Raw genomic sequence first — 11224 nt, 5'->3', positions numbered from 1 at the left:
GCAGCCGGCCTCCCACAGCCCGTCCGCGACTCCCTCAGGCCGGAGGCTGCGTGAGGAATGCCCGGAGTCTGACTCGGAGGCTCGGCCAGGCCCGCGCCCACCAGGTCCTTTACCCGACGCCGTGGGCGCAGGCTCCTCACCGCCGCTCCCCGCAGAACTGAGGACCGACCGGGAAAGGCAGCCGTGTTTGCTCTCGTTCCCGTGTTCAGGCGTTTCTGTAGGACACAGCCTGGCTTCACGGTGAACCCGCAACACACGGTGTTCAGGGAACAGCCCCCTGCAGTCGTCCTGGACACCCCAGGCGCCCGCTGGAAGGCAGTGCCCTGAGCTAGAAACGGCCACGAGAGAGTCTGTGGGCTCGGGGTCGGGCAGAGTGACCTTCAGCAGCATCAGACCCGTGGCCCTCACTCCTGCTTTCCCCTCATCAGCGAGGCAGACGCCCCCCCCCCCCCCCCAACACAGGTGCTTCTGGCCGGGACTGGGTACAACCCACAGGGGAACAAGAGCTGGTGGGCCGGAGCGGGCGCCAGGTGGGCAGACGCTCTCTGCAGCACAGCTTCCTCAGTGTCCCTCTCGTCCCAACGCCGCGGGCAGCAGGCATCCTGCCCCAGGGCCCCTAAGGATGTGGACATTTAAAAAGGCCAAATCGCAGTATCCAGACGGCACCTGGAGCGTTCTGTCTGTGGGCCCATCACCCGTCAGACCAGGCGACACCCTGCTTCCAAGCCCTTAGGTTTCCTGACACGGCACCCAGTTCCCAACGAGAGGCCACTCCTGCACGGAGCACGGATTCCGAGTCTGGGAGCGACCTGCCCGCTCTGAGGAAGCAGGCGTCAGACACCGTTCCTATCCTGACACTTGGGGGGCTGGGATGGGGCCATGGCCCTGAGTGTGAGCAGCACCGCCCACGGCCGCTGCAGCCCGGCTGGGCAGAGGCCAGCGCACGTGCCCCAGGCGGAGCGAGAAGGGCGGCGGTCTGGTGGCTCTCGCAGAACCAGGCACTCATCCACAAAGCCATGGCCTCATGTGATACCAGCTACGAAAAGGGGGCGGGAGCGGCCAGGCACAGCCATGCTGGGCAGCCCTCAGCACTCTTTCTAGGTCACCAGCTCATCGGGGACACCGGTCCGACACCGGGACCGACACGGGCGCTCTGCACGCCAACCAGCCACATGCTCAACACCAGCACACTGTTCGGAAGTTTGTTTTGTTTTAATTCCAGCCACTGAAACAACATGGAAGTTATTGCTCAGATAAATAAACCTAGTCTACGAGGAAAAGAAAAGCGGATAAAGAAACAAACAAAACCCCAAAGTGAAACTCAAGTTCCCAATATGGTAACAGTAAACGGAGAACTCCTCCCACGAGGATTTACTGCAATTTCTGTGCCTCTGGGCACGAGACGGAGCTGGGCTCGCGGCGGGGATCCGGCAGCGCGCGGGGTGCTGTGCGTGAGAAGGGGCGAGCGCCCGAGCCTTCGGTGGGTGGGAACCCGCCACACAGCCAGCACGTCACCCGACAACCACAAACGGCTCTTAAGGAAAAAATACAAAAGGTGTCAAAAATTTTTTTAGTTTTTTTTCTTTTTTCCAAAGAGTTCTGGAAAACGATCCATTCGGAATAGAAATAGCACCGAGTACAGGCTGGTCTGACCCAGTCCTGTGGCTTTGCTGAGGAACAGCCGCGGTCCCTCCCGGTGAGTCCGGAATGACACCAGGGGCGGGCTTATTTCCGGCTCGGCGCGGCTGTCCCCGCGCAGCGCGCGCAGACGTAGTCCTCCTTCGCCGCCGTCTCTGGGGAGACACCGACACAGACCTGATGGAACCACTGGTTGCAGCTGCCATCACACTGGACCCAGTCCACCTGGTTACAAAGAGCAGGGAGACGGGTGTTCAGAGGAGAACGGGCGCGTCCGGCAGGCCCCTCAGAGCGGCCGCCCCACCATGGGGACAGCAGCGAAGCCGCCGCGTCAGAGCCACTCTTCGGTCGTGGCCGCCTGGGGGCCGGGCCAGCCGCCGGCGACTCAGCCACGGCGCCATCCGCACCCCCCACCTGCCGGGCGCCAGGGCGGTGACGCTGGAGGAGCAGGAAGAGGAAGGAGGGAAGAGAAGAGTTTCTTCAGGAAAAGGGAGGAGACCCAGGAGCGCTGGTGAGAGCAGATCACTCAGAGCAGAGCAGGCAGCAGGAGAGACAGACCGCGGACCGCGGGTGCGGAGCTAAGGGGAAGCGCGTCCTCGAGGCCAAGCCGCACTGACCTCGTCTCCCTCTGGCTGCAGGCAGCTCCCAGCCGGGCAGATGGCGTCTTCGTCCTCAGAGTCCTCCTGCTCCGAGGAGGAGGTGTCCGAGGGCAGGGAGTGGGTGTCGGCGGCGCGGACGGGCGCGTGGCCGCGCTCGCTCTCTAACTGGAAAGTGTCCGTGTCCTGGGGGGGGCCCAGTCTGATCCTCTTCCTCCCGGGCGCCCACGCTTTCCGCACCCGGCCCCAGCGCTCGCCGGCGAGGCCGTCTCTCTCGGGGCGGCGCTTCAGCTTCCTCTCCAGGCTGCTGCTTCCCTCTCGCTTCGCCCGGCAGCAGTCGCTCTGGGGGGGACAAGCAAACTCCGATCAGCCTCCAGTGTGCCCACAACGGAAGCCGGCGAGGCCAAGGGTTCGCCCCGAGAACCCCAGGAGCCCCGTCAACCGAGAAACACTGCGCCCAGACCCCCACGTCACCCCTTCCCGGGTCCTGCAGGACGGCAGCCTCCTGCTCGTGCCTCACGGGTCAGACACGCCTGGCCCCCCGGTGACCCACCCGCACGGGCGGTGAGCGCTGCCTCCCTCCTTCCTTCAGTGGCAGCCGGAGGCGGGACTGAGTGCAGAGCCTGTCCCTGGCCCCGGCTCCTAGGGAGCCAGCCAGCACCCACCCCCTCCCCTAAGGACGGGCCTCCACCTGCAGACGCGCAGGGGCACACGGCCGCAACCAATGGCGCCACAGGTACCGCAGCAGCAGCCTCTGCTCAGGAGACTCCCTGATCCCACCGCATTCCAGGCCCTGAGGGTTACGGCTCAGTGAGCGCAGGACGGGGGGGACGCAGCCCCTGAACCAGGCCAGGTCAGTGTCCCCCTCGTTTGGTTAGCACTCTGCACGGACCCGTCTCACCCGTCCCCCACCAGCTGCCTCGCAAGGTTAGAGGAGCGAAGCAGGTGTAAAACAGTGACTCGGAGAATATCTGAGTTTTGAAGGTTCTCTCAACAGGCCTTCCCACTAGGACTGCACTCGTCTCTACTGTGTGTCTTACAGGAGAAAAATAACCTGCTTCCAGCTCCTTTACACGGAAATGGGAGAAGCACCTTTTGTGAAAAGAAAAAAACCCAGAGACTCGAGCAGGACCAGACCCGGGCAGGGAGCCCAGGGGGTGCACGGCAGCCCTGCTCCCTGCAGACACCTGCCCTCCCAGACGAGAGGCACCTCTGTCCACTGGCCACACCGCGCCCAGCCACACTCACCTTCTCGCCGCCGGGTCTGCCGGGGGGGCTGCGGCCCGTCTGCTGGGCAGGGCTGGGCTTCGCGAGCAACGTCCGGTAAAGCTCCTGGATCTCAGGAAGGGCTACCTGGAGCAGCTGCGCCTCCATCAGCAGCTCGCTCACTTCTGAGCTCACACCTGCCACAGAGCAGGCAGGTCACCATGCGGACGGCCACGGGGTCACCCACAGCCAGACCCGTGGCACGGCAGAGGGACCCGCCAGCCACCACCCTGTCCTCTGCAATGACCTTCACCGGAAGCCCAGCTTCACCTCATGTGCCTGAAGCAGTGAGCACAACTGAGCCCACACTCCACCTCCTGAGTCTCTGATGACCAGGGACGTCCTGACCCGCCAGCGACCCTGCTCACTCCGTTACTCTAACGCAGCCCTGGCGGACAGCACACAGCCCCCGGGCGCGGGCACCTCGACCCAGGCACAGCTTCCGCGGGCTCACGGGCGGCCGTACAGGCAGAGAGAGGAGAAGAGGAAGCAGCTCCCTGCGGCTCGTCTCCCGATCCCCACAGTCTCCTCAGGAAGGAGGAGCCCGAGCCCACGGCTCCATCTCTGAGGAAACGCTGCCTTGATTCTCCCTGGGAGGGCTCCCCCCTCCCCCCTGAAGGGATGGCTCGGGGGACCTCCTGCCTCCTGGTTGGAAACATTCACACTGGCTCCTCCTACTTGCAGACGCCCCGTCCCCTCTCCCACTGCGACATCGCCTGCTGCGCCCCAGCCTCCAACCAGCACGACACACGCACCGTGCAGGGGAATGCAGCTCCATCCCGCCGAGAAGGGAGCCTGCAGAGACGAGCTCCTGCTGTCCTGTTCGCCGGGCTCGGAGGACACGGTGCCGGGAGGCTGAGGCGCCTAAGGGAGGAAGCAGGCAGAGTCAGGCCAGCCCGGGTCTGAAACGCCTCCCTCCAGGGCCGCAGGCAGGCAGGCAGGCAGGCACCGGCCACGTCTCTGACCCCAAATCAGTAAGTTAACAGTCGTGTCCTCCCCTCGACTAGCAACCACGGCCCTGGCAGAGCCTGCACACAGGGACACGTGTCCCCCGCGGGCTGCCCACAGCCACCTCGCATCTGGGCCACGGAAGTGTAACCCATCGCTTGCTAAGTGCCAGGCACTGGATTTCAAACGCCTGGACAGAAACATAAAAAATGAGAAACATGAGGACCAACTTTCTGTCCTCCTCTCTGGCCTGCTGACCTCTGAACTCACAGGATGTTCACGGCCTGTGTCCCTCACTCTCAAGGGCGCCGGGACCTCCTGCCGGCCAGCCGGCCCACCCGGGGGAGGAGGCTGCCTCCGGGTGGCACTTCGAGTCTCCACCTGCGGCCGTTTCCAGGGACACGGGGACGCGGCCAGCATGGTGGTCAGAACGCTGGCTTTCACAGGAAGCTCAGACGGTGTGAGACCCTGGCCCTTCACCCTGTTCTTCCCCCCAGAACAGCAGGCAGAGGCCCAGGACCAGTTCTACTCAGCGCGTCAGAGAAGAACAGGGAGAAAATAAGCAAATATATATATATACGCGCACACACGTGCCAGGCATGTACCTGGGCCCCACACACGCACGGAAACATCGTGTGCACCTGCTCCAGAGACAGGCTGGCCTTCGGAGCTGAGAAAACACGGCCACGTGGAGACACAGCCCCAGAGGTGGGGGCCCAGGCAAGGTGGGCGCTGTGCCAGGGACGGCCACGCACCAGAACCAGCAACACCGGAGCGCAGGCTCCGTCGGGAAAAACCTGCAAAGGATCCGCTCCCACAGCCAGCGAGAAGCTCGGCTCACCTTGCTGGTCTCGGACGCCGGTCCCGCCGCGGCCGGCCACCTGCTGTGGCACATCCCGGGGCCTGTGCGCGCCTGCACGGGCGTGAGGCTCCCGGACGCCAGCAGCTGCTGGGCCCTGTGCTGCCAGCTCACCGTCCTCTCGATCATGTAGCGCAGGGCGTCGCCCTCGGGCAGGCGCACGCGGAGGCGCTGCAGGGAGGCCAGCAGCGGCAGGATCTTCTCCAGGGGAGGCTTCTCCGAGCGCCGGCAGAGGGGGCACAGCCAGACGCGGGGGCCGGGCGAGGCGCCGGGCACCGCCACGCAGCCCGTGTGGAAGGCGTCCCGGCAGAGCTCGCACTGGACCATCGGGGCGGCCGGGGCCTTCTGGCACAGGCAGACCTTCGTCTCCGCCTCCTGGCCGGGCGCCAGCAGCTTCCCCTCGTTGGCCAGGCGGAGGGTCTGCAGGGCCTCCATCTCCCGGAGGCGGGCTTCCCCCAGGGCCGCCATCTGAAAGGCAGTGACCAGAGGACAGTGTCACACGTGTGAAGTGCGGGGAACACCGTGCCCGCCTGCAGGCGGCAGTGAGAGACGGGCTGGCACGCGCCTGCACTGGATGTGAGCAAACTCTCCGCATGCGCCACCCGAGAGTCTAACTTCCTGCCCCCTCGTCTCCTACAGAAGGGCCTGCTCTGCACAGGCTCGGTGCACTGACTCCTGAGGTCTCCATCGGCTTTCAGCCCAGTCGCTGCAGATGGAGGCGCCTCCTGGAGCAGCCGCCACATGACCTTTGGCCATGTCTACTGTCTGCAACACTGGCCGTGTGTGCGCTGGACCCAGCAGCCCCGGGCCCCTCGTGAAGGGTCTGTGATGGGTGATGGGTAAAGATGGGGCACAGACACAGTGAGACATTGCTCAGCCGTAAGGAGAAGGAAACCCTGCCATTTGCTACATGGAGGGACCTGAGGGCATCGGCTAGTGACACCGTCAGACAGAGACGAGTCGTCCATCTCACTTTCCCATGGAATCTAGACGCCCCAAGCGCAGACACAGAGAGCAGAGTGGTGGGTGCCAGAGGCAGGTGGCGAGTGGGCACTGTGGGTGCAGGGGGTCAAAAGGCCCAGGCGTCCAGCTTTAACCGAGGCCAGTCCTGGGGCAGCACCCAGGGTGGTGGCTGCACTGAGGATGGACAAGCGCAGAGGCCAGCAGACCCTAAGCTTCTTATTAAAAAAGTCTCCGTGTGGCGAGGTGTTTAGACGGTGTGATCATTCACAACACAGATACCCAATCGCGCTCTGTGCACCCGAAACTAAAGTCATGCTACGTGTCAATTGTACTTCAATTAAAAAATGTCTTTTAAGCACCCAAATCACACTCCTCTGCCCTGAAACTGTGCTCACTGAGCACGGCCACATTCGGCCTCGTCCTGAGACAGGCCCCGCAGGCACCCAGCCCGCCCTCCGGCCTTTCTCACCATCAGGTCGTCAGCACCCAGCACCCCCGCCCCCCGGATCTGCTGGCCTCTGTGCATCTCCCATGGGACACTTTCACTTTCCACCGGTTCCAGGAAGCCTTTCTGGTAAACGGAGTATTTGTAACACGGCTCTCCTGCTGGCCCTCCCCACAGGCGTGGGGGGGCGGGGGGGCACGCACCGCGGCGGCCGTCTCCTTGCTCTCGGCCAGGGCCCGCTCCAGGTCGCTCAGGCTCTCCAGCCGGCTGCTCCGCTTCTTCCCGTTGGGCAAGGGCTCCTTCAGCTTCCTCTGCTTCCGCTTGGACCCCAAAAGGCCGACGTCGCAGCGAGGACACAGCACCTGCCGGGGGCGGCACCAGCTCGTCCGCGGGCTCCAGACTCGGCCACGAGCCCAGGAGCCCAGGAGCCCGGGTGGTGGGGGGGCCCACGTTTCTGACCATCCAGCGTTTTATCTGTGACGAGCGGCCCTGACTGAGGAGGGAAGACAGGGACGAAGGGAGAAAGCAAATCTCGCCAAGCACGGACCCTGTTCCAGCCACAGACGTGACCGGCCTCAGGCCATGAAAACACAGAGCGAGCGACAGCCCTCCAGGGGCGCGCCTGGTCAGCTCACTGTCTGCAGGCGGGAAAGGGCCATCTCAACACGACTGGGGGGCGGGACCGACGGATGACGACTTCAAAGAGAAAGAGCCCTTCCCTCCCCAGACACCGAGCACCCTCCTCGCGACGCCACGAACACTGGGGCTGACGTCGCTCGAAGCTCAGGAGCAGCTCCCCGCTCTACTGAACAGCGCGTGCAGCACAGACGGGTCCGTGGAGCCTGTGTGGGAAGCGAGGGGCTGCCTGGGCCCGCTGCCCTTACCTCCAGGAGGGAGTACGGGGAGTTCTCCATCAAGAACGTGTTGGCAGCACATTCCTTCCAGGCCTGGACCTCCGCTACCAGGGCCTCCAGCCGTGGCAGGGGGCTCAGGTGCACGGGGATGCAGCGGCCTCGCGTGACCAGCTCCACCAGCGTGTCCAACACGGGCACACGCCCTCCGGCCTGAACGCCGAGAAAAAGGAGAGCAGCTCAGAAAGGGGAGAAAGCCCGGGCCCACCCAGACGACGGGCCTGCGCAGCGACGGCCTGCACGGACTTCCCGTTTCCCGTTCTCGCTCTCGACAGACACCCCGACACCCTCGGGCCGTGTGACTGACCTGCAGGGCCTCCGCGTCCTGCAGCCAGTCCCTGGCTCTCTGCACCGAGTCCTTCAGAACCGCCCCGCTGGGCAGGTAGGCGGGGATCTCCTCCATCTCCTTCACGGCCGTGGCCAGGCTGGTCAGCGACTGCCGGGGCCTGGCGGAGAGAAGCAAGCACTCAGCGTCTGCACGTCACTTCTCGTGGGGTTTCCCAGAGACACAGAAAAACCACCTCCAAGGAAACTCCGTAAATGGCACCACCACCAGGTACTCAGTTAATTAGTTCAATGGCCGCCTAAGACGTACGAGCATCTCAGTCACAGCAAAGCATTTCAGTTCTACTTGCTCCTCGTTTTACGCGGGTACAACCACACGCTTCCACGCGCAGCTTACTCAGTCGTACTTTGCTAAACTACATACGTGTCGACACAGTTTCACTAAGAAAGTTAAAATCATCTAGGATATTACAATACACAGACGCTTGTAGAACTGTGTACCTGAAGCCTGCATCATTTTACTACCCAGTGTCCCCCGCAAATTCAATTAAAAACCTTTAGAGCCGAAACCGGTTTGGCTCAGTGGATAGAGCGTCGGCCTGCGGACTGAAGGGTCCCAGGTTCGATTCCGGTCAAGGGCATGTACCTGGGTTGTGGGCGCATCCCCAGTGGGAGATGTGCGGGAGGCAGCTGATCGATGTTTCTCCCTCATCGATGTTTCTAACTCTCTATCTCTCTCCATTCCTCTCTGTAAAAAATCAATAAAATATATTAAAAAAAAAAAAAAAAAAAAAAAAACCTTTAGAAATTCTCCAGGATGTCAACGTGCCAGAAGCACCGCAGGACAATCCTTGCACTCTGCCAACGACCACCACGTAAGGACTACAAAGGTCTGTGACTCAGGTTATTTCTTGTACTTTATGTTGTCAACTGGACAAAGGACCCCGCAGACAGACGGCAGGATGGCGGAAGGTTTGCCGGGCCCAGTGCACGCTCAGGACAGACAAGGCGCTCGCGACTCCTCTGCGGCAGCCCCGCGTCCAGCCGGGCCCCTCACGCCACAGACCCAGCACGAGCTCAGACCCGCCTCTCTAAGGCCCCTCGGATATCACTCATTCACGGAGTGAAACAACAGTTCCACTTACTTGTAAATATTTTCTCTCTCAAAGATGGTATCATGTAGAAAAGGCTAGAAAAGGCATGTCTATTTGAACGATTCCTTTCATAATCAGAAAAAAATTAACCTTCTTTTGTCCAGCTTCCAAGCCAGCCCCAGTATCCCAGCGGTTTCTCCCTGCATCCCCATACACAGCTGCAGCAGTCGAGTGCCTGTCTGCCCCACCCCCTGCTCTGCGCGCCCCCTCCTCCTCCCTCCCCGCCCCCCGCCCCGGCCCACCGCTGGCCGGCTCACCTGGCTCTGAGCAGGCTCCTGGCCTTGTCGTCCCAGTGCTCAGACACCGTGAGCAGCTCCTGGAGCCTGGCCATGGCTTTCTCCACGGCTGCATACGGGGCCAGGCCCACCCCCAGGTCTATGAGGCGCCTCATATCATCTAAGGTGAGGGAGCTGGGGTCCAGGCACGCCTGCTGCACCTCCTCCAGCCAACGGGCCTGCTCCAGGCGGACGCGCACCTCCGTGAGCTGCGGGAGGTCCACGTCAAACTCAAAGCTGACGTCCAGCAGCTCCTGCAGCTCGGCCGCACGGGGCGCCTCCTCGGAGAGCAGCTTCTGGCTCCGCTGCTGGAAATCCTCCACGCGGCTCAGAAGGTCCTGCAAGCACCCGGGCTGCTCATCAGAGCTGTGATTTCAGTCACGGTTTCTTTCCCACTTACAACTCCCCGCGCACAGCAAGGCGCCCATGTCATCTCGCTGGGTCTTAGGGAGAATACGGGTAAACGAGGGAACACACACTAACTGACCGCTGAGACGAGGGACTCAAGACCCTGACCAGCGCCATGAGCAGCTGGCGGCGACCTTCCCTCCGCTATGAGCGCCCCTATGCTCTCCCTGTACACAGCCCTCCGTGCCCCTCGCAGCACCTTCAAGAGGACAACGTAGCCACGACCCCAGGCCTCCCGGCGCTGGGCCGTTACCTTCAGCAGCGGCGCCTGGCTGAGGGCGCAGGGGAGCGCGTACAGCTGCGTCACGAACTGCCGGAGCTCGCTCACCGTCAGCTGGTTCGGGGACTTTCCTCCCCCGGATCGGAATCTTCGGAGACACAGGCCGGGAAGCCACGTGAGAACACACCCGCGCTCCCTCCCGGCTCCACCACCCGCTCAGCCCACGGCCAGGGTCCCAGGCACACACCTGGTCTGCCGTTTCCCGTTGAGCAGCTGCTGGGCCACAGAGGCGCACTTCTCCGCGTCCTGCGTGACCAGGCGCAGGTGGCGCAGGAGGTCGTTGTCCGGGAACTTCTTCATCTCTGACTCTTCGATCAGAGCCTTCAAGCTGGCGAGGCCTGGGAACGAAGGGAAGGCGCCGCCTGTGGCCATCGCGTCTGAGCCCAGGCGGACGTGCAGAGGGGAGCCTGCCTTCACCAGCTCTGCTCGGCGAGCGCGTGCGCTGCTTCGCACCCCTGCCCGGTTACGCTCAGCGTGGGGTGTTCCCAACAAGTGCCCAGAGGTGCCCTTCAGCACGGAACCCTTTAGAGCGGAAACGCTCACATGGAAAGCAGCTGGCTTATCAAAGCAGTCAGTGCCAACCCTGACGGAGCCGCACGCCTCCTTCCTGCACTCCCTCTGCAGCGGGCAGGGCCCAGAGCCGGCCCTGAACACAAGGGCACAGCCCGTGCAGCTCAGCCAGGGACGCCGGCGACACTGAGGCAGGAGGCTGCTGAGAGAACAGGGCCTGACCACCAGCACTCAGAGGCGCCGCCTTCATAGGGACGTCTTGTTAATAAAGACGTTCCCTAAGGTTCCGTGGAAAACGTGAAGTACTTTTGTTTCTGAGACAAAGAGGTGAAGGTCACTCTGCTCCCTGCCTGTGGCCGGCACGAAGCACCATCGTGCACCGCCCCCCATGAGGGCCCCTCTGGGATGCGGGGGGTCTCCCCGTCCCCCGGTTTGAACCTCCCGCGCCTGCGGGGTGAGCCGGCGGCAGAGGCGGCAGGACGGTCGCGGCTGTGCCCCCCAACGTGGCTCTGCCCCGGCCCCGCGCCGGCCCCGCCGGCCGGACACGTACTCCTCTTCTTGCTCATCTTCGCCTCCAGAGCTTCGCTCACGGTCACGGCCCATTCGTTGTAGGACTCGGCTCGCAGCTTCAGCGCGTTCATCATGGGGTAGAGGTCGTCCAGAGTGTACCTGTACCTGCGGCCGGA

General features: G+C 63.2%; 1 protein-coding gene across 3 annotated transcripts in view; it reads right to left on the bottom strand.

The window, feature by feature from the left end:
* Positions 1-1551: 1551 nt before the first annotated feature.
* The window catches only part of KDM5B (lysine demethylase 5B), a 33457-nt gene continuing 23784 nt past the window's right edge, over positions 1552-11224 (bottom strand). For all 3 annotated transcript variants that reach the window (XM_059677521.1, XM_059677520.1, XM_059677519.1), the window contains 12 exons: positions 11089-11213; positions 10216-10366; positions 10002-10116; positions 9323-9678; positions 7934-8072; positions 7600-7779; positions 6919-7077; positions 5290-5775; positions 4256-4364; positions 3483-3637; positions 2256-2576; positions 1552-1863 (listed from right to left, as the gene is read on the bottom strand). In XM_059677521.1, coding sequence (XP_059533504.1) covers positions 1726-1863; positions 2256-2576; positions 3483-3637; positions 4256-4364; positions 5290-5775; positions 6919-7077; positions 7600-7779; positions 7934-8072; positions 9323-9678; positions 10002-10116; positions 10216-10366; positions 11089-11213 — 2434 coding nt within the window. In that variant the 3' untranslated portion in view covers positions 1552-1725. The remainder of the gene's footprint in view (positions 1864-2255; positions 2577-3482; positions 3638-4255; positions 4365-5289; positions 5776-6918; positions 7078-7599; positions 7780-7933; positions 8073-9322; positions 9679-10001; positions 10117-10215; positions 10367-11088; positions 11214-11224) is intronic.

The sequence above is a fragment of the Myotis daubentonii genome, chromosome 20 (assembly GCF_963259705.1).
Source record: "Myotis daubentonii chromosome 20, mMyoDau2.1, whole genome shotgun sequence".
In the NCBI taxonomy this organism is placed as follows: Eukaryota; Metazoa; Chordata; class Mammalia; order Chiroptera; family Vespertilionidae; genus Myotis; species Myotis daubentonii.
Note: the sequence above shows the minus strand (reverse complement) of the source record. Positions and strands in the feature narration are given on the sequence as shown.